Raw genomic sequence first — 23,630 nt, 5'->3', positions numbered from 1 at the left:
TGATTTTTATGGTATAATTACTACTTTAGGTTTTGTTTTCGAGTGAGTATTGTTTAATTTGTAATTTCTGATTAGCTTGACTCGTCATAGTTCATACTGAAATTTTGTACTGACTATCCATCATCACCATCATTTCACAAAAGTTTTTAGGATTGTTTTTTGTCCTTTTTAACTGTACAAAAGAAGAAGATTACAATATAGAGGACCAAGTAGTTGATCATGTAGAATGATCTTTAATGATATGGAGAAGCAACTTTTGGTACCCACATGTGCGGGTTTTGCAGTCATGTTTGCCGTCTTGTAATTCCGAAGAACCTCACTAACAAAAAGATGGGTTTTTATAATATTTCAGCAATTCAGCTAAAGGATGGATTTAACTGAAGAAGAAATTACTGAGGCTTTATCGAGTTCGAAAAACAGTGATGCATATGCTGAAAGATCGGGATTATCTAATTGTAGATCATGATCTCAACTGTTGTTGGTTCTTGTGTACCAAATTTATGTGTTTTTCCCTGATAAACCAAAAATAGGGGTCAAGACAATCAAGCATTACATCAAACGCTTGGTTCAGGAGGATACAGACAGTGCTTCATAAGTGAGATGAGATCAAAGTACTACTTGGAGGTTTTCCAGGTGAAGTTTAAAATTGCTTAATTTATTGTTTGAATTGACTGTTCTTGATATCTCGTGAATGTCGTTATCCTCTTTTAACTAAACATATGGGCATGTAAGGTACCAGAAACTTGGTATCAGAAACGTGCAGACTATAAGATGACAGGTCTATGGTGGATAGCCTGCTTAGTTTATTTGTATTCCAAGGCCTCTTAAGGTTGACAATTAATGTCATCACTTGCTTAATATTGTTCTTCTGATGAGAAGGTTTCACCCTAAATTAAGAATTTCAAATTGGACGCATAGATTCTATATAGAGAGTCCGAACCAACAATAGTTGTACTCGAAGATTTGCTGGTGTGGAAACATAACATTTGTTTATATATGACTTCTCTTTAGTATGCATGGACATTAAATGAAACGTTAGTTATTCTGAATCTGTTCTTAGTTAACTGTTAATGGTTCAGGAGGCAGAATTGTTGGTTCAAGAAAATGTTCTAGTTCCTGAGCATAAGGATCTTAAAAATGAGGAAACGAAGACATTGCTGGAGAGGTCAGCTGTGGAAGAAACACTGTTAGTCCTGAACAATGCTAAGATATTTGAATACTACTCATGTTGGCCTCAAGTTAGATGTATATATGCGCACACTAACAATGTCCTACTCGCCTATTTACTTCATTTATCAAATTGTTTCATGGGTGAACATATTATCTTTGCTAGAAAAGTTTCAACAGCTTGACTAGAGCACTCAAAATGTCTCAAACATTCAACCACTATGAGTAGGCCTATTGCTTCTTATCAAACTCAAGCAAGTGACTCTGATGATGTAATGAACTAGTGGATGTAGATGGTATAAGTTGACAATATCATATCTATACATACTCGTCATATAGTTAATACATTAAGAGTTTATGTATTTACCTTTTCTTATTTCTCATACTTATTTAATTTAATGTGCACTAATTTCTGGTGTATTTTGATTATCAGCTCTCCCTTCTGGTATTCGAAAGGCTGCAGCGAAGGAACAACAAGTTTCGTTTGATCTCAGCTCCAAGGTGTTGTCTCTCAGCGCAGACATGAGTTACAGAATGGTGTTTGGGAAGAAGCTAGTATATGGTTGAGGAGTTTAACAAGAGGGGTTTCAATAGTCTGTGATTCAATGGTTGCAATTGAATAGCAAATGTAGTGGGAATGGAGAGAATGGTGGAGGAACCAGACTTGGAGAAGTTGTAGTCTTCTTGTAGATACCCAAAAATGTATGGGCAAATTGGGAGAGACCCTAATGCTTGAATTGGACGTGACAGAGGAGTTTGGAATCTCGGTTCCAAGGGCCAAGCATCTAGTAGCTATTCCATCATATCACCTTCACTAACGATCATAATGCATATGTAATGTTTACTTTCCTACTTGTGGATTATCTTGATTTTCTGCTTTTCTTTTATACATTATCATTCTTGTTTTTCCTTTCTTTTGTAAAGAAGAAGCTAATTATATTGGTTTAAATAAGTTTGGGAGGGAACGAGGGATGTTTATTTCCATTGCTGAATGGTGTTGCTTCGTATGTTTAGAGTTCCGTGAGTTTAAATAAACTGCTCCCTCTAGAAATTGGTGTAGTTGGGTAGATTTTTTGAACCAGGATCCAGAGTAAAAGAGTGAATATCTTTTGCCTGTGGTTGAGTAAATTTGGAGGTGACTAACAAAAGTGTTTGCATGTGTATATTTATATAATATCTATATTGTTGTAGTATATATGAGTCATGTTGTATGAGTCATACTATAAATGTCTATATCATGTAATAGGTATTTGAGTGTATAAACATAGATACTTTTTTTTTTTATTTTTTTTTTTTGACTCTGGACGACAATGTAACTCCCCACCCCACCCCATCCCAGATGTCAGTGAGATTTGAACCCGTGACCTCCACAATATTAGTTAGGCTGGCTAACCAACAGGTCACGGCTCATCGACATAGATACTTGAGTGTATGAAGAATTGTGTGGCATAAAGTTTGTAGGAAGACAACAAGCATGGCAATTGTGATCATTGCAGCAACCATGTGGAGTAGCAGCTGTAACTAAGTAGTCATCAAATTGGTTTTCTCTTAGAGCTTTGTATTCCTATATAAACCTTCCATTGTGAGAAGAATAAACACACATGAATCTGAATTCACTCAGCAATATTACTTTCTCCCTCTCTCTGTCAATTTATGCTCATCCTCAAACACGTTATCAGCACGAAAGTGCTCTAGAATTAGAATCGAAATTGAAAAGAGTAGAGGAAGTTCATAATCCGATCAAAGTCATTTTTCCAAACCTACAAAAAACCTCCAAAACCTAGCACATATCAAAACCCCGGATTCCAGAAGCTCAGAACCGGCCTCAGAACCTCAAGAACCGGCCGGAAACTGCCTGAACCGGCCACCGAAAAATTTGAACTGCTGCCGAGCAGCTGCCGAGAGGACCTGCCGAGCCCCTGCCGAGAAGCTGCCGAGCAGCTGCGCTAGGGCTGGGTTCGGATCGGTCCGGTTCGAAAAAGTTGAAAACCGAAACCGAAACCGGCACTATCGGTTCGGTCCGGATCGGTCTTTTGAGCATGTTAAAACCGATGAGAAACCGACCCGAAAACAATCGGGCCGGTCTTTCGGTTTTTGGGGCCAAGAAACTGATTTTTCCAGATTTCACTCATTTCAGTCTAGGACTCTAGGTAACTTGCTTCCAATTTTCATAATCCCAGATAAAAGCTATAAGCTAATGGAGCTGCACAAAACATCAGAAACTCTGCAAAACTGTGCTTACTGTACTTACTGCAGAATTGCAGATTCACACATACACACACTGCATAATGCAGATTGAAGCAATTTTGAACAAATTATGAGTTGCAAATTTAATGCAAAATATGAATTATGAAGTAGCAGACTATCGAAAGTTGCAAATAAAGCAGTAAAGCCATCCAAATGGACCAAATATGCACTGAAACTAAAGCCATCCAATCCAAGTATCCAACTATGCAAACTTAGCCAGTTAAGTCATCCAAATGGACCAAATATGCATTGAAACTAAAGCCAATAAGCCATAAACAATCACTAGAATGCAGTTCAATATTTCAATAAAAAACAACACTTATTAAAAGTTTAAAACTTCAAGGCTTCAAGCCATGTCTTGCTTGACTCTTGAACCCTCAACGACAAGGGCAGAAACCAGGAAGGCAGGAACTTCATGAATCATGAGAGTGATGATTTTTATTGATTAAACTCATAGGACTCCACCCTGCATAAAAAAGGGGCAGTTCAACGCAAATAAAAAATATGCAGAAACAATATTTGCATATCATCAGCTAACAGCTATATTCAAATGATGGTTCAAAAATCAAAACTTCAAATGTTCAATACTCGAAATCACATTTGACTGAAGTCTAATAATGCATAAATTCTTAGAAACTGACCAGCTATATTCCACTTCATAAGTTCATATAGTTCTTCATTTTTTTGGCCTCTTGGAAACTGTCTTTTTTGATGTTGGAACAACTTCTTGCTTTTTTGTTGATGGAGCTGCTCCTTTCACTCCTTTCCCTTTGGCGGATTTGACTTGTGCACTATCAGCTGTGTCTTTAAGCACATGGTCTACGAAAGAACAGTTCACATTATCACGAAAGTGCAAACTGTAAAGTCATTAAACAGAAAAAACTGAAATATTCAAATTGTACCTCTCTCAACTTCTTCATAGAAGTACATATCCTCAACTGTTGGAACATATTCGATGCTTTGAATGCTTTCTGACCTCAACCAATTTTGGAAGCATATCAATGCTTCAACGGTTTTTGCAGCTAGTGAACTTCTGAATGGATCGATTACCCTCCTCCCCGTGCTAAAACAACTTTCACTAGCAACTGTGCTTACTTGAATTGCAAGCACATCCTTGGCGACTAATGCAAGATTGGGGTACTTAGAACCATTAAGCTTCCACCATTGCAGAAGCTTCCAATCTTCATGTTCTGGAGGGTCTTCAATAGGGTCCAGCAAGTATCTATCCACCTCGTGTGACACCACAGTCTGATCTGAGTCTTCCAACTCTTGTTTCCAATCAGCTTGCATGGCAGCCATCTTCCCACTCATTTGGGTTCTTGTACTTTTTGTGCTAGAGCTGCCGGTACCACTTGTTGTAGCTTTCTCAGCCTCATTGCCACTTGGTCTCGTCTTTTTGGTGCCCAAAGATGATGAATACAAGTCTGTGAGGTTCACCAGCAATTCCTTCAGCTCGGCAGACCTATGCTTGATTGTTGCAGGATCAAGTTTAAGCCATATTCTACATACCCTCTCAAAATTGCGAAGCTTGTATCGAGGATCTAAAACCAAAGCCACCAAAAGCAAGTGATTCATGTCATCGAGGCTTGCAAAATATTTTTTAAACTTGCCCCTCATCTTCACTGCCATCTCAAACAATATCTTTTCTGTATTGCTTCCATTACACATCTCAGGCCGGTCAAAGAGGTCGTCAATCTCAGCTTCAATTGCCACGATATCATGGAATGCTTTTTGAGCTGTGGGACTGTTTATGGCCGATATCCTCATTGTCACATCATAGAATACCTGCAAATGTACCATTATAAAAAAACAGAATTTATTAAAGTAGCATGAAACTGCAAAAAATAAAACAGAAAATGTAGAAACTGAAAGTTAAGAATATGAAAAGCAGAAACTGAAAGTTAAATGCAGAAACTGAAAGTTAAGAATATGAAATGCAGAAACTGAAATGCAGAAAGTTAAATGCAGAAAATGAAATGCAGAAAATGAAAGTTAAATGCAGAAACTGAAAGTTAAGAATATGAAATGCAGAAACTGAAATGCAGAAAGTTAAATGCAGAAAATGAAATGCAGAAAGTGAAATGCAGAAAATGAAATGCAGAAAATGAAATGCAGAAACTGAAATGAAATGCAGAAAATGTAAAGTGGCTGATTACCTTGAGGAAATTGACAAAAACAGTAGCTCTTTCCCAATCAGTTTCGACGGGTGGCCCTACCCTTTTCATCTTCTCTTTTGTTTTGTTTGCAGCTTCTGTTTCTGCCCCTTCTAACCACTCATCATCTTCAACCTCTTCCTCATCAAAATAACCCTTGTATTTCGTGTCTTCCTCTTCTGCCATGCGATCAAACCCTTTCCGAAGCTCAAGGGCAACATCCAACATTAAGAAGGTGGAATTCCACCGAGTTGGCACACCCAATATGCACACCTTCTTGCAGTCCAATTGTTCTATGGCAACACATCGCTTAAAAACATCAAGCCTTGCTGACGAACTCCTAACATAACGAACTGCATTTCTAATCGAAGCCACAGATTTATCCATCATTCTTAACCCTGATTTCACAATCAAGTTGAGAATGTGAGCTAAACACCTCACATGAAGCCACTTGCCTCCTAAAACAGGCTGTTTTTTCCAAGTGAGCATCTTTTTCCTAATGTAATCGATAGCAACTTTGTTTGCGGATGCGTTATCCACCGAAATAGTCAACACTCTCTCGATTCCCCATTCAAGTAGGCATGTTTCTAGCAGCCTTCCTATGGTGTTCCCTTGATGATTAGGAATTACACAAAAGTTAAGAATTCTTTTGTGTAAATTCCAGCCACCATCTATGAAATGAGCCGTAACCACCATGTAATTTATGTTTTGCACCGATGTCCACGTATCGGTGGTTAAATTAACACAGTGGCTAGCTAGCTCCTGCCTAAGTTTCTTCTTCTCAACATCATACAACTTCCAAAATGTGGTTACAACTAATCTCCTAGAAGGAGTCTTAAACCTAGGACATGCAACTTTACAAAACCTTTGAAACCCTTCCTTCTCCGGGTGACTAAATGGCAGCTCGTCTATTACTATCATCTCAACACAAGCTCTTACGCAAGCATCTTGACTAAATGCCCTCATAGTTAAAGAAGGTTCATTCAAGTTCCCACCAGCTACAAACACTTGTTGAAACTCTTCCAGATCTATCCTACCAGGGTATTTTTTACACACAACCTCTATATGCCTCTTTAAGCTGCTGGTGCCATTATCATATGGATTACAAGCAAGGTCTGTAGAACAATACCTGCATTTTGCCCTCTTCGTAGTCCCAACTTGGACCTTCTTTCCATCTTTGAACTCATACAATGGCTTGTCAATCTTCTCATAGTGCTCCCATACCATCGAACGCTCCCTCGACCCTGTGGATGTACTCTTCCTCGGTCTCTTTTTGGGTTTTGGTGGCCGTGCCGATGTCATCGTAGATGGAGTTCCAGCAGAAGATGGTGTACCAGTACTTGCAGTTGCAGCAACGATAACATTCTCAGCAATTTCTGTGTCGGGATCAGACTTGGAATTGGAGTTTGCATTACTCGATTCCGAATTTGAATTGGGATTGGGATTGGGTTTGTGGTGTCTTTGCAGTGGTTAAATCCATGGGTGATTGATCGACACTCGACAGTCGAGAGTGAAGAAGAATTGAAGAAGTGAAGAACAGAAGAAATGAAGTTGGGTGATGAGGTGATCGTTTTCTCGAACTGAAGAGGACGGCTTGGAGGTTGGAATGGGGTTTAGGTCGAAGACTGGAAATGAAATTGGGACATTGGGTGATTACCTGCAAGTGAGTTTAGGGTATCCTCTATAGACTCAGCTGATAACCAATTAAAATTGGACACGTAGACAAGTACGAAGAATCGGTCCGGATCGGTCCTAATCGGTCCCTCTAATATGAAAACCGAGCCCGACCCGAACAACCCTTTAATCGGTTCGGTTTAGCCCGAACCGAGAAATGCAGCTATCAAACCCGACCCGAATGGTAGGTTTCGGTCCGAATCAAACCGGTTTCTCGGTCTATCGGGTGAAAACGCCCAGCCCTAAGCTGCGCAGCAACTGCCGAGACACCAACCGAGCACCTGCCGAGCTGCTGCCGACAGATCTGCAAGGCAAGTTTCAGACGACTTTTCCGGCGACTTTTCTCGACTTTTTCCAGCGACTTTTCCGGTCACCTCCGACAACTTTTTCCGGTCAAATTTTCTGGCAACATTATTTCAAGGTATTATTTATTAAGAGTTCCCGTTTTTGAGTTTTTACTCCCTTTTTTTTTCCTCCTTTTTCTTTTTCTCGGGAACTTACAATTAAAAGCGAAATTATAGAAATTCACGCTAAACGAACTAAGAGCGTTCGTAATCATGAACTAAGAGTATTCATAATATTCGGACTAAGAGTGTCCGCAAACATCATTGTTTTGGTCTAAATATTATTGGAAATTGATTTCTTGGTAGCATAGCTCGGAAATCTTATCATTTTAGATTTCGTGGAAGTTTAAACTCCGAAACTAATATATCTTCTCTTCTTATCTTCAGGATGTCGAATGAACCTAGACTCGACTTTCAAATGCTTAACTCAACGGGTTCGGAATATCATAGTTGGGTAACCGACGTTGAGAACCATCTCACTTCAAAAGGGATATTGCCCATAATACAGGCACCTAACCAGGGCCTTGTGTTCCAACGAACACCCACAAAGCATGCACAAGCTATTATCTTGATGCGACGCCATATGGACAAAGCACTCATATTAGAGTACATGTCAATCAAAGATGCCAGAGACCTATGGGTAGCGCTAGAAGAGCGTTTTGGTAATATCCAAGATACCCTCCTCCCTGACTTGAAGGTTCAGTGGAACAATATACGCTTCTCCGACTTCAAGTCTGTTGTTGAATACAACTCAGAAGCTCTTCGCCTCAAAGCCATGTTGAGGTTCTGTGCAAAGCCTCTCACAGAAGAAGAACTAATTGAGAAGACTCTCTCAACCATCCTCGTCTCAGCAATTGTGATATCAAAGCAATATTGCACTGAAGTCAATGCTGGACGAATTACGAGGTTTAATGAGCTCATCAATCTCTTGTCGGTAGCTGAAAAGCACGACAACATCCTCGTAAAGAATTATCATTCAAGGCCCATTGGAACCAAGAGCGTTCGTGAGGCAAATTATAATGCACCCAAAAGAGGGCGCAAGGAGCGGTACCCTAATAACAGGCGACAAGAAGGACGAATGGGTCCATACAACCGCCCTAATAAAGAGAGAAACCGCAACTTTAGAGTAGACACACGTAATGGCAACTCCACACGTGGTGGCCACTCCACACGTGGGAGAGGTGGATACAATAGCAACATGGGCCGAGGATATGATAACAATATGGGCCGTGGAGGTCGCACCATGAGACATGGTAGTAGCAGCAACCCTCCTAGGGAATATCCACAACGTGGACAACCTGCACCTCAAATGAAAGGAGGCAACCACAATGACATGTGTCATCGGTGTGGATCAATCGAGCATTGGTTCAAGCAATGCCATGCAAGTACCCAACTAGCTGAAAGTTACAAGGAGTATAGGCAATTCAGGGAGCAAGAAACCAACCTTGCCGAAGATGAAGATAGTGAAGATGTCAATCTCACCATAGAGGACTTCAAAGCTAAACAAGTGCACAAAGATGCCGCAGACTTTGATTAGAATAGTCCTTTCTATTTTCCAAGAATGGCAAATGTGCCTTAGTCAATAAATGACAATTGTATTAACTCTTTCTCATGTGGCGCATCAAATGAAGTATGATGTCTAGGAAAGTAATTGAGATCGGGGTACTTAAGCGAGCCTCGCTCCACCAACATCTCTCTCTACTTTCCTGGTCATATTTCATTGGAGTTACCAAACGGATTGAGTGACTACAATTTGTCTCAAGTTTGATTTATTTTTGGAATAGACTTTGGAAAACCTTGATGTAATCACTGGCTATTTTCCTCATTAATAAAAGTATCGCATTATCACTCAATGTCATGGACATGTGTTAATATTCCGAACTTTATTATTCTTTTCAGTATGTTTTCCGGAGAAATGGAATGCCTTCTTGATAGTGGCACCACACATACTATATTGCGACATGGGCAATTATTTTTATGGATGACGCCTAGTCGATCTTCAATAACTACGATGGCAGGATCATCACAATTGATTCATGGTCGAGGACCAGCTCAATTTTTGTTGCCAAATGGCACAAATATTAATATCACCGAAGCTCTATATGCTCCTAGGGCTGGAAGAACCCTATTGAGTTTTAAAGATATAAGAGCCAATGATTTTTATGTGGAAACACATTGTGAGAATGGACAAGAGTTCCTTTGCATCACCTCTAATAACTACGGAAATACACGAGTATTAGAGAAACTCATGTGTCGCTCTAGTGGATTATATGCAACCACTATCAGAGTAATTGAATCCAACCATGTCATAAATGAAAATTTATGGGATTCTGACACATACAGACTTTGGCACGACCGCTTGGGTCATCCAGGTCATGATATGATGCTCCGTATATTAAAAACTTCACACGGACATCCATTCTTCAAAACGAAAAGAAGTACGAACCAAAGATTGGTCCAAAGAGTTACTTCATATCATTAATTTGCAAAGCTTGCTCTTTAGCAAAGTTAGGATTGAGACCATCCTATGCAAATGACACTAAAGAAAATATACCATTCTTGTAAAGAATACAAGGTGATATTTGTGGACCTATCCAACCAACTTGCGGACCATTTAGATATTTTATGGTGTTGGTTGATACATCGACACGTTGGTCACATGTCATGCTCTTATCCACAAGAAATGCTGCATTTGCTAAACTCCTAGCACAAATCATTAAATTAAGGGCTCACCACCCTGATCATCCTATTAAGTCAATTCGTCTTGACAATGCTGGAGAGTTTACATCAAAAACTTTTGATGATTATTGCATGTCCATTGGGATCGAGGTTGAACACCCTGTCCCTCATGTACACACCCAAAATGGTCTCGCAGAAGCTGCCATTAAGAGACTTCAAATGGTTGCTAGAGCATTGGTTATGCGCACCAATCTCCCTATTTCTGCTTGGGGCTATGCAATATTGCACGCAGCCGTGCTTATTCGTCTGAGGCCCACTGCCACCCAACCATTTTCTGCGTCCCAGATGGTAACTGGGTATGAGTCTGATGTCTCACACTTACGCATATTTGGGTGTGCAGTCTATGTGCCAATTGCGCCGCCACAGCGCACCAAAATGGGTCCTCAAAGACGATTAGGTCTTTATGTTGGATATGACTCTCCAATCATTATCCGCTACATAGAACCCTTGACAGGTGATCTATTTACCGCTAGATTTGCGGATTGTCACTTTGATGAGACAGTCTTCCCATCGTTAGGGGGAGACATGAACACTAATGTTCAACAGAAAAGACAGGAATTGTCGTGGTTTGTCCCCACTTTGTCTCATCTTGATCCCCGAACCGCACAGTCTGAAATAGAAGTGCGAAGAATTCTTGATCTTCAGAACGTAGCAGAATCAATGCCTGATGCGTTTTCTGATATCGCTAAAGTGACGAGATCACACATACCTGCTGCAAATGTGCCTGCAAGGATTGATGTCCCTAACACTAGAGGACATGATGCCATCTCAAAAGTACATGAGAATGGCGCCAACGTCCCCTATATGGGTGACGTAGTGGCTAGGCCCACGGCTCCTGCCAGGAAGCGCGGGAGGCCCATAGGTTCGATGGATTCTCGCCCAAGAAAGAAAGTGAGTTTGGCACAAAATAATCCATTAATCATCGATACAAATAATCCATCTCATGAGAATATATTCCGGATTATGGTTATGTCCAAGAGACATCATTGGAGGACGCTCCAATGACAGGACCAATTCCAGAGAATAGAGAGATCTCCATAAATTACACTAGTATACATGTGATAATGGATAGAAATTCTATGACTATTAATGATGCATTTGCATATCATATTGCAAAAGGAATTATAGAATACGATGATATCGAACCTCGCTCCGTTGAAGAATGTCAACGAAGAGCAGATTGGTCTAAATGGAAAGATGCGATCCAGACTGAATTGGATTCACTAACAAAGAGACAAGTATTTGGGTCTATAACGCTGACACCACCTAATATAAAGCCTGTTGGCCATAAATGGGTCTTTGTTAGAAAGCGTAATGAGAAAAATGAGGTTGTTAGATACAAAGCCCGCCTTGTGGAGCAAGGTTTCTCACAACGCCCTGCAATCGACTACGAGGAGACATATTCTCCCGTAATGGACGTTATAACGTTCCGCTACCTTGTCAGTTTGGTAGTTTCCGAAAAACTTGACATGCAGCTTATGGATGTGGTTACAGCATATCTCTATGGGGATCTAGATTCAGAGATATATATGAAGGTTCCAGATGGACTTCAATTACCCAAATCAAATGGCTCTAAACCACGGAGCGCGTTTTCAATAAGATTGAGACGCTCACTATATGGATTGAAGCAATCCGAACGGATGTGGTATAACCGTCTAAGTGACTACTTGATTGGGAAGGGATATATTAACAATGAAATATGCCCATGCGTGTTCATTAAAAGGACAAGTTCAGGATTTGCAATTATAGCAGTTTATGTCGATGACATGAACCTAATTGGAACTCTTGATGAGTTAAAGGAAACTGCTAAATACTTGAAATCCGAATTTGAGATGAAAGATCTTGGGAAAACACGGTTTTGTCTCGGAATAGAACTCGAGCACCGTAGTGATGGGATTATGATCCATCAGTCAGCATATACTCAAAAATTACTAAGGCGCTTTAATGAAGATAAAGCAAAGCCTGTGAGTACTCCCATGATCAGCAGTAGTCTTGAGCCCAGAAAAGATCTGTTTCGTCCAAAGGATGAGGACGAAGGCTTATTAGAGGCTGAAGTGCCATATCTAAGTGCAATAGGTGCATTATTGTACTTAGCTCAATGCACAAGACCAGATATCTCATTCCCAGTGAACTTGTTAGCTAGACATAGTTCTGCGCCAACACGCCGTCATTGGATTGGTATAAAGACAATCTTTCGATACTTGAAAGGTACAATTGAAATGGGCTTGTTTTATCCCTACAGAGAGAAAAGAAAAGACAGAAGCATGGGATCAGACCCCACAAGGCAAAAAGCCACCTTCCGTAATATAGACGCCGGCGACACCATCCATGGTGGCCGACGTTCACCTCCTCCCCTCCATTAAAATGATAATGATGTTTTGATGGGCTTTGCTGATGCAGGGTATCTCTCTGACCCTCATAAAGGTCGCTCCCAAACAGGTTATGTCTTTACCATGGGAAGCACCGCGATATCTTAGAGATCCACAAAACAGACCCTTGTTGCTACTTCCTCAAATCATGCAGAGATTATTGCTCTACATGAAGCTGTGCGTGAATGCATATGGCTAAGGTCTATAAATAGACACATTCGAGGAACTTGTGGTTTGAAGTCTACCACAAATGAACCTACATGCATTTACGAGGATAATGCAGCTTGTATTGAGCAAATGAAATTAGGTTTCATCAAGGGCGACAATACCAAGCATAAATCGCCAAAATTCTTCTACAATCAGCAACAACAAACACTTCTAAATATTGAAGTAAATCAAATCCGATCAGAGGATAATATAGCGGACTTATTTACTAAATCGTTACCAAAATCTCCTTTCGAGAAACATGTGAAGAGCATCGGATTGAGAAGGTTATCCGAACTCCCACGATCTCTAGGGGGAGTCTAAATCAGGGGGAGTATCCAGAAACATACTCCACACTCAATGCGTATTGTGCTCTTTTTCTCTTTCGACCAATGTTGTTTTTTCCCACAGGGTTTTATTACTTGGCAAGGTTTTTAACGAGGCAACTCAGAAGCGCACGGCCTAGACAATACTATTGGCATGAAATATCCAAGGGGGAGCATTGTAGTATATATGAGTCATGTTGTATGAGTCATACTATAAATGTCTATATCATGTAATATGTATTTGAGTGTATAAACATAGGTACTTGAGTGTATGAAGAATTGTGTGACATAAAGCTTGTATGAAGACAACAAGCACGGCAATTGTGATCATTGCAGCAACCATGTGGAGTTGCAGCTGTAACTAAGTAGTCATCAAATTGGTTTTCTCTTAGAGCTTTGTATTCCTATATAAACCCTCCATTGTGAGAAGAATAAACACACATGAATCTGAATTCACTCAGCAATATTACTCTCTCCCTCTCTCTGTCAATTTATGCTCATCCTCAAACATATATATATTTATACAACTGGTCCATCTCAGGATCTCCCATTTATAAAGAGAATATTTATGTTACTCAACCAAAACAAAATAAGAAACTTATGAAAAGTAATTCTAGCTAGTATGTATAAACTCAGATTGTCTGTTAGATGGTCTTGTGTGGCAGGAAATTAAGGTGTGAAAATTCTGGCTAAGAAACAAAGAGGGACAGTCAAAATTGGAGACAGATGATTTGCGCCCAAAGTTGATGAGGCCATTAAGATCACAAATGCTATCTACCCCGAAAGTGACTAGTTGGGGCTGGGGCAGATCATAAAAGGAAAATGAGAAGTACCACCCACATGGTTGGCTCCACCTTTCAGCCTCATCTTCATGACATCCACAATTTCAAATTTCATTAATGGAGGTAACTACTAAGAACCATCTTTGCATATAGAAGAACATTTGTTTTCCACCCATTTCTACGAAGATTAATTTCACCAATTTAAGAGAGAGAGGGAAGCAGAGAAAGAAGATCAGAAATATGGCTGATGGTGTTGTTACAGTTATGGCTGAAGGGATCAAGCTGTAATACCCTGAAAATTCAACTTAATTTCCGATGACCTTTTGGAAATGATTTCGTGGTCATAGGCACGAGTACGAAGTTTGGAGAGGTGGTGGAATTAGTTCGAACGATTTTATTTCAAAAACGAACGTTATTTATGGGGTCGTGAAAATCGACTTTTTATATATTCAAAATTTGGGGAAACTTTCTTCAGGAAAGTTGTAGAGCTCGTCGATACGATCTCGTGCATATGTGGAACGCAATATTCGGAGTTCGTATGAATAAGTTATGAATATTTGAAAATTGAGATTTTTCTATAAATAGGAGAAAAATCCGAAAATTGCAAATGAGGACAGAATTTCTGGAACTCCAGAAATTTCTCCCCATTTCTCTCCCGAGCCCAGCCGCGACCCCTCCCTTCGTCACCTTCGTTCTTCCTCCTCCGGCGACCGATCGGCGCAATTCCAAAGGGAATCCTGCTTGCCTCAGACCCCTCTACACGTATGTGGTGGTGATTCATCCTGGGAAGCACCGTACACGGCAGTATAAGGCCGAGAAATGGACTACAACGTCAAAAATTCCAGTTTTCTGGGCTCTCCTTTGTCCGGCCATATCTTCCTCCACAGGCCACTAATCGACTTGATTCCAAAAGCAATTTTTCTCACCGTGAAGTTTTCTACAACTTTCCAGAAGACATCGACTTGAGATAACCATCGTGGTGGCCGCTAGAAGGCCGAGAAGCCGCACAGCCCGAGCTGGAAATCGCCTTCCTTCGCCACCTTGGTTCTCACTCCTCCGGCCACCATAGCTAGTGATTCTTGGGGGCTTTTCTAGCCCAGAAGGCGTAGATACTCTCCACAAAATGATTTGCAACGATTTGATTCGTGGAGATCGAATTTTGAAGTTTTTGAAACTAGGGTTCATAGGATCCTTCGACTTCCAAGGTAAAATTAGATCTTTTGGCTCATAATCTGACTTTGTTGTAGTTATGAAAAGTGAAATTGGAGTTGAGATGAAGGAATTTCATGTTGTGAGTTTTGTCAAATTTTGACTTTGGATGGGCGGCGCCGCCGCCACTGTGATGGTGGTTTCCGGCGACCTCCGGCCACCCCAAGGACAGTTTCTGTCCATTTTTGTGTTCTACTTGTCGATACGATCGTTTACATATATAATTCATAATTTTTAGAGATCGTATGATTAAGTTATGAATTTTACAATTTCGATCGATTTCGATCGTTCGATTTGTGATATGTGAAGATCGGACCGTCCGATGGACTTGTAGTTTTGATATGTTGATCGTAGGACTGTCCCGATGACTTTTTGTGGTCATGGGTGAAGATCCGACCTCTAGATCTGCGTATAAGTGCATTTTATGAATTGTGCGCTAAGTTAAATATCGTATTTGGTTAGGTGATTGACGGTTTGAGTTGGCGGACGATTGTGAATCGTATTTTGAGCTGTTAAGAAGACGCAGCGGGAATTTAGAGGTGAGTAAACCTCACGTGGTTCATATTACGAACCGAACACTTAGAGGTGAGTAAACCTCACGGGAATTTATTTTGTCGTAATTGTGTGAAAAATATTTATGGAATAAATATTTGTTTTAAAATATATGGACTTGATCAACTACGGTCCTTACGTAAGTAAAATGATTTTAACTATACAAATGAATTTCACGATGTTTATGTTTGAACTATAGTTGGTATTAGTGGTCATTCCTGAGTGGATGATTACGTATATATATAATTACATGATTATATATGGAATGGTGTGACATTGAGGATTGTAGAATTGTGATGATTTTAGATATAATATGGATTGAAATGTTTTGCGCCATATTTATATATGATGATTTTGATGGATTAAATGATATTTGAAAATCATAGTTGATTTGATGGGTTGTTTAGAGGTCAAATGATGTGGGGTTCTGAAGACCAAATGGTCTAAGGTCCTTCGGTTTAACGATAAACCGGAGTGTATGTGTTTGAGGTTGTGGGAAAGATCACATGCAATGGGAATAACTGTAGGTTGTGGGAATGACCACATGCAGTGGAAATAACTGTAGGTTGTGGGAATGACCACATGCAGTGAGGATAATTGCAGGTTGTGGGAAAGACCACATGCAATGGGAATAATTGTAGGAAAGACCACATAGGTGATATTGAGATTAGGGGATTGATATGGAATGGTGTGACATTGAGGAGTGTAGAATTGTGATGATTTTAGATATAATATGGATTGAAATGTTCTGTGCCATATTAGTATATGATGATTTTGATGGATTAAATCATGTTTGAAAATCATAGTTGACTTGATGGGTTGTATAGAGGTCAAATGAGGTGGGGTTCTGAAGACCAAATGGTCTAGGGTCCTTCGGTTTAACGATAAACCGGAGTGTGTGTGTTTGAGGTTGTGGGAAACATCACATGCAATGGGAATAATTGTAGGTTGTGGGAATGACCACATGCAGTGGGAATGACCACATGCAGTGAGGATAATTGCAGGTTGTGGGAAAGACCACATGCAATGGGAATAATTGTAGGAAAGACCACATATGTGATATTGAGATTAGGGGATTGTGGGGATGTATTCCTTGTTGTTTCCTGTGAGTTGGTTTGACGTTTCCCTTGTGGATGTTGAGATTGTTGGTTGTTTATTTGAGTTAAAGGAAATGTGATTTAATAAATCAACCGTTTATTCTTGTTTACTCATACGAGCTGTCAAAAGCTTGCCGGGTTTGGTGTTGTTGCAATCCCGGTACACTATTCAAATTGTGTAGCGGGTAATCCTACAGGTCAGAAGAATCAAGGCGGTGATCGTGCGGGTTAGAGAATTTGTTTTAGTTTTACAGCAATTGTAATTGTGAGGTGAGTTATGCTCATTTGAGCCTCACAATATATTTTGGTGAGAGTGTGCTGTAATAAACAAATTTGAGATTTGGTTTATGTAATCGAGTGATGTGAGGTGTGGATGTTTTTGAGAAAAATTTTCAGGTTGTATTTAAGTGAGTTGTATTAATTCATGTTTCGGGTTTGAGTTGTTATTCAAAATCCGGGGCGTGACACAAGCCCCTCGGAGAGTTCATCATTCAGCAAGCAAAATTCTTGAGTGGAGTCAGCTATCAAATTGAGCTTGCGCAGATCGAGCTACACTTGATCCGGGGATTTCTGAAAGACGCAGATACGAGGCAACAAGATGAAGAACTAGTGCGCATTTGTGTTAAACTAATCAGGATGCTGCCAGGCCCAGACTTGAGATTTTGAGGCTTGAGGCGAAAATTAAAAAATGGGCCTACATTTTTTATAGAAAAGAAAAAAAAAATTTACAAAAAAGATATTAAAAAGAAAAATAAAAAAAATAGAAAGAAAAATAAATACACAACCGAAAGGGGATTCAAACCTAGACTAGGGGTAACATAAATGAAAGGAATGCAACTTGCCAACTAAACGAATCTTATTGTTTAGTAAGAAAACATACATTTTATTTACTTAATAATTTTTTTAAATACCCTCAGAAAAAAAGGCCCGACGAGACATTGAGCCTGAGACGGCCGACTCACGAGCCTCATGTCAGGTCCGGCTCTGGATGCTGCTTATGACTTGGAGGATGTCATTGAATCTTTTGCCTTGAAAGTGGCTTCCAGGAGGAGAGGAGGTACTGTGAATATTGTTCTCAAAAGATTTGCCTGCATCTTTAATGAAGGACTTAATCGATACAAGATCGGGTCCGAAATTGAGGATATTATGACCAAACTGTCTCATCTGAGGTCAAGTTTGCAAAGTTATAACATCAGGCAAATAAGTGGGGGTGATGGTGTCGCTTCTTCTTTTAAGAGGCAACGAGACCAAAGGCTAACTTATGCTCATCAAGTTGAAAATCACATTGTTCGGTTCAAAAAAATTACAGAAACACTGGTGCAAAAGTTGGTGAGAGAAGGAAAGCGTCACCTAGTTGTTTCTATTTGGGGGATGGGCGGCTCCGGAAAAACCACTCTTGCAAAACAGGTTTTTCTTCAAAATGAAGTTAAGCGTCATTTTGATTGTTTTGCTTGGGTCTGTATATCTCAACAATGGGAAGGAAAGGATGTATTGGAAGAGATTTTAATTAAACTCACTTCCCCAACAACAAAGAAAAGGAAAGAAATTGCCAAAATGAAAAATGATGAAATAGCAAGGGAGGTCTGTACGTAGTATCCAACGAGAAAAGAGATGTCTGGTGGTCCTTGATGACATATGGACTCAAGGGGCTTGGCATTCGATAAAAGCTGGATTCCCAATCAATGAGGAAACAGAGAGCCGGATATTACTCACTACTCGCAAGAAAGAAGTTGCCTTGCTTGCATCCGGAAATGATCATCTCCACCAACCTCAACAATTAAATGACGAGCAAATCTGGGAACTGTTTGAAAAGATAGCCATATGTGGAAGCGACAAAACAGGTATTATTTTTCATCAAACTAATACTGTACTTTTCTAGCCCAAGGAAGTGTTGCATTCTATAGAACACAAAATCTTGATACCCTGGTGGTTTCATATGCAATCGTTACTTTTTGTTTCAACATCATATGCATGTTGTAAATGTTACAAATCATATGCAAGAACAACAATATTTTTATGTTCAAGCACATGACAGTACATCTACTTAAAAGTAAATATTGGAAAGAAACACTGTGAAAGGGCTCTTTCGCTTGTTCTTCAAGCACATGATATCAATTAAAAATGGTTCATTGTATATGAAGATTCTTGATTGGAGGAACTTTTACTTTGATATATAATGTTACCACTGCGAATTAATCAGTTTTCAGTAATGACTAAATCTCTCTTACTGAATTACTGTTTCTTTTCTTTTCTAGACTTGGAAATTTATGAAAAGAAGAGAGAATTAGGAAAGAAGATGCTTGTACATTGTTCAGGTTTGCCATTAGCCATCAGTGTGCTTGCTGGTCTTCTAAGTGGACGAGAGAAAGTTGAGGAGTGGGAAACAGTACTTACAAATGTTGATCAATACATAATGAGAGGCACAAATGTCCTTGAAAGAGAAAACACAGGTGAAGAGTATGGTGTATCGAGTGTCTTAATTGGCATTGAGTTATGATGATTTACCATCTAACTTAAAACTCTGCTTTCTATACTTGGCCCAATTTCCTGAGGATCATGAGATACAGGTAACAAGATTGACTCAATTATGGATTGCAGAAGGGTTTATAGTTTCAACATCAGAAATACAGGGTTCAGTGGAAATAATGGAAGATGTATCATATGGCTGCGTAACTGAACTGGTGGAAAGATCTATGATTCAAGTTGTAAAATCTGGTTTAAGTGGGAAGGTGAAAACTTTCCGTCTCCATGATCTTATGCGGGACTTGTGCTTGCAAAAGGCAAAAGAGGAGAACTTTCTCGGTATTGTTAACTTTTCTGTTGGTCCGGTATCTAATGCAACACTGATTGGTAAGGTTCGAAGACTTGCCCTCTATTTGGACGAAAATGTTAAATATGAGTTCAGTAGTGAGAATGGAAGAGATGGCCACATTAGGTCTCTATTATACTTTGCCCCAGAAAGGTTCTGGCAAAAGTGGAACAAAAGAATAATACGATCAGTATTCAATGACTTCAAATTGCTTAGGGTCTTGAAGTTTGAAAATATACATAGAGAGTTCGAGTTACCAAAGACGATTGGGAATCTAGTCCACTTGAGGTTTCTGAGTCTGAAGATCGGATAGTAAATTTTGTGCCTTGCCATCATCTGTATCTAATCTGGTACTTTTGCAAACTCTAGATCTGCGGTCTAGTTTTGTAGGTGAAGGATCTTGTTTTGGGAGAACGAGGGGGACCAAAATCAGAAATGTGTTTTGGAATATGGAGAAACTGAGGCATTTGTATTTACCAAAAGAGTAGTGTCAGTGGAAAACTGTCATTTGCAAGGCTGTGCAATTTGCAGACGTTTGTCAATGTTTCAATTGAGAAATGTGATTTGAATGGTTTTGTTCAATTAAGCAATATGAAGAAACTAAGCATAATGGCATCAGAGTTTAGTGAGTTGGAAAAGCTGAAGGACATGTTGATATCAAGGAATAGAACATGTTTGGCTCCAATTTTGTTGCAGCTGGTCAACAGTCTCTTTTCTGCGCGGGCGTGCCAGCACCGTTCGGGTGCGGTCGTCGGGGGTGTCCCTTGACCTGACTTCTATCAAGCGATTGTAGACGAGGAGAGCACCAACCTCGTCGTGGGATTCTTTGTGCCTCGTGGTGAGGACTTTGCTGAAGTTTCTTCTTGTTCACAAGTCGATACTCAATATTGCAGATTGAGCAGAGCGAAATCACCGGGAAGTATTGAGATCTTGCTAAAGCATGACTTTAGCTTGGCTAGGTTGCTAGGGCGTTACCCTTGCTTGGCTGGTTCTGTAACCGTTGTGGTCGCGGCACTACCGTCGGCTCCCGAGGAGACTAGGACCGAAGTACGTTGACAGAGGGTTTGGTGGCACTGAAAGTCGGCTTCTGAGAAGACTAGGACTAGGAGTGTGATCACCGATAAGAGAAAGAGAAGGAGAGGAGTTGCTCTTAGAGAGGTTGCTCTAGAGAGAACTTAGATCATCTTAGAGATGTTGTTGAATTGTATACGAGGGCGTTACCCTTGCTTGGCTGGTTCCGTAACCGTTGTGGTCGTGGTACTACAATCGGCTCCCGAGGAGACTAGGACCGAAGTACGTTGACAGAGGGTTTGGTGGCACTGAAAGTCGGCTTCTGAGAAGACTAGGACTAGGAGTGTGATCACCGATAAGAGAAAGAGAAGGAGAGGAGTTGCTCTTAGAGAGGTTGCTCTAGAGAGAACTTAGATCATCTTAGAGATGTTTTGATGAATTGTGTTGTTGTTTGTTTTTTGGTCGCGGCACTACCGTCGGCTCCCGAGGAGACTAGGACCGAAGTACGTTGACAGAGGGTTTGGTGGCAATGAAAGTCGGCTTCTGAGAAGACTAGGACTAGGAGTGTGATCACCGGTAAGAGAAAGAGAAGGAGAGGAGTTGCTCTTAGAGAGGTTGCTCTAGAGAGAACTTAGATCATCTTAGAGATGTTTGTTGAATTGTGTTGTTGTGTTTTGATACTTGTTGTAGCCTCTATATATAGGCTACCAAGCAACACTATTTGGCCTTAAACAACTCATAATGGGTTAGGTTTTAGCACTTAAACATTAATGGAATGTTAGGTTTAAGCACTTAAAACACTAATGGAATGTTAGGTTTAAGCACTTACTGCTCCCTTATCCTTCAATTTTTATCTCCACTACGAACTCAGATTCAACCTTCGATTTCTTCATATGAAATGATCCACCATGAATATAGATTATTGTGGTAAAATTTCAGAATTTATTTCCATGTGGTTGGGCCGGAAATGCTGCTGGACCTCTTACAGGTCCAGTTTTCCAGTTTTGCTTCTGCAGAAAATTGGATTGATTGTTTGAAGGCTTTCCACTCGAAACTAGCTCTGGCACTCTTCATAAGAAATGATCCTTGGGCTGTCTAGAATGGATCTGCAGAGTTTCAGCTCATTTAGAGTTCATTTGCTCAGGCGGCCGCTCCTTCTGTTTAGCTCGGTTTCTCCTAGCCGAAGTAGGAAAATGTGCTATAGTTGACTTTTCATGCTTCCATAGTAGGCTTTATTTAGCCTCTAAATATATATTTCGAACTTGTCGACAATATATAGCTTGAGCTACTGACATTGGCTCAATTTCTCCAAGACGTGCCTTGTCAGGCCAAAATACTCATTTTGGGTCCAAACAGAACATATAAACATCTTCGGTCTCTATCTCTAGAGGTAATCGGATATGGTGATGGGGATTTTATACCAAGTGATATAGTATTAAGGTGTAGGGCTAAACACAGAATATAGAATTACTGATTTAGTTCGGCATACATCTAGTTTCCAATCTGCAGAATGTAGTTACCTTAGTGATATCAGACTCTTGATGTTAGGTCGGGCCTAGTAGTCTGTCAAGTTCAGTCTGGATTGTCTTTGCAGCTCTAGTTGTTCTTCCAATTAAGTAGTTCAGTTCTTCTTACAGTAGCATTATCTCTGTTGATTTTTTCAAGTGTGAATCCTTGGCAGCTAGTGTTCTGCATAAAATCAAACATACAATAGGCTAATATAGATGAGTGTTTGTCTTTTCAGGCTGAATTAATTGTCAAAAAATGACTCATATACTGTATTATTTAAAATAATGGATTATGAAAATTAGAACAGTGAATCAACAATCATTTCAACATCTCGTCAGATCTTGTAGTAATAACAATGAAAACAGGTCTCTTTTACTGTGATTTTCAAATGCAAATACAACATCATTGATGCAGTGTTTCAAACCAGTTCTCAATGCTTAATCCTAGTAATGTTTTGCTGTACATGCATCATGGTATTGGACTTCATATTGAATCAACTTTTCTGTTTTTGATTTTTATAAAAAATGAAAAGCCAAAGTATCACACTCTTCAGTGATGCATTCTATTCATTAATTTTTCCAGTTCAAGCAAACATATAAACATAAGGACCAAGATAGCTTTCCAAAGTAATATAAGCAAAATTTGTGTATAACTAAAGCAAGCAGAGGGTGGTAAATTTAGGAAAGTTGAGTGGATTAAGGGTAAATTTAGGGTGGTAAAACAGAGGTAAACAGAGATTTTCTAAAAGAGAATGTTTAAGGAGATTATTTTCTGGTGAGTATTGAAAAAGAAAAGTGCATTCCAATGAGAATTTGAAATTAAATACAAGCCCATTTTCACGACAAACCAAGTCTTTATGGTCCGAGCCCACAACCCGCCAAGCCCAATGAAATGAAATTAAAGACAGATGGACGCGCGGAACGACATGGTGTCGGTGACGGCAATGCATGGCTAGGTTCCGGTAGGGCTCAGTGCACGTCACCGGCATCGATTGGAGACGAAGGATATGAACCGGTGAGGACGGTGGGCACGTTGTCCACCGCCGAGCCGGCTATGCAAATTGGTCGGAGATGGTGGTTGTTAGCTTGGGTGGGTTTGGGGTGAGGAGTGCGCTGGGATGGGAAAAAGAGTTGGGGCAGAAATGTTTGTCGTTTATTTGCAGTAAGTCAACAGAGCAAGCTGCACCTCACTTTGCAAGGAGATGGAAGTGGAGGTAAGCGTCGACAGAGTAAGATTCTGTTATATCGTCTTGTGTAAAAAGAAATTAAGGTGTGGAAATTCTGGCTAGTTAGTAGACAAAGAGGGACAGTCAAACTTGGAGACAGATGATTTAATTTGCGTCCAAAGTTGATGAGCCCATTAAGATGATCACGAAGGCTAGCTATCCCGAAAGTGACTAGTTGGGGAAAATGAAAATACCATCATACATGGTTGGCTC

At 40.0% G+C, this 23,630-nt stretch overlaps 1 protein-coding gene, 1 long non-coding RNA gene and 1 pseudogene across 2 annotated transcripts; all 3 read left to right on the top strand.

Moving 5' to 3' along the window:
• Positions 1–504: 504 nt before the first annotated feature.
• Positions 505–1,444, top strand: LOC133714797 (uncharacterized). Its single transcript, XM_062141054.1, has 2 exons — positions 505–633; positions 1,080–1,444. Exons 1-2 carry the CDS (start codon positions 601–603, stop codon positions 1,350–1,352), a joined length of 306 nt encoding a protein of 101 aa, XP_061997038.1. The 5' UTR covers positions 505–600; the 3' UTR covers positions 1,353–1,444.
• A 13,080-nt stretch (positions 1,445–14,524) lies between these two features.
• Positions 14,525–17,302, top strand: LOC133714798 (uncharacterized). Its single transcript, XR_009848819.1, has 2 exons — positions 14,525–15,210; positions 15,677–17,302. It is a non-coding gene; the product is annotated as an uncharacterized LOC133714798 (long non-coding RNA).
• A 530-nt stretch (positions 17,303–17,832) lies between these two features.
• LOC133716503 (putative disease resistance protein At1g50180) lies at positions 17,833–22,432 on the top strand (annotated as a pseudogene).
• Positions 22,433–23,630: the final 1,198 nt, after the last annotated feature.

Source organism: Rosa rugosa, chromosome 6 (genome assembly GCF_958449725.1).
Source record: "Rosa rugosa chromosome 6, drRosRugo1.1, whole genome shotgun sequence".
Lineage (NCBI taxonomy): Eukaryota > Viridiplantae > Streptophyta > Magnoliopsida > Rosales > Rosaceae > Rosa > Rosa rugosa.
The sequence above is the reverse complement of the archived record's forward strand: the minus strand, read 5'-3'. Positions and strand labels throughout refer to the sequence as shown.

Coding starts and splice junctions, on each gene's coding strand:
- LOC133714797 (XM_062141054.1), top strand. CDS start 601: ATGAGATCAAAGTACTACTTGGAGGTTTTCCAG. Junction 634..1,079: donor ACTACTTGGAGGTTTTCCAG/GTGAAGTTTAAA, acceptor TTAATGGTTCAG/GAGGCAGAATTGTTGGTTCA.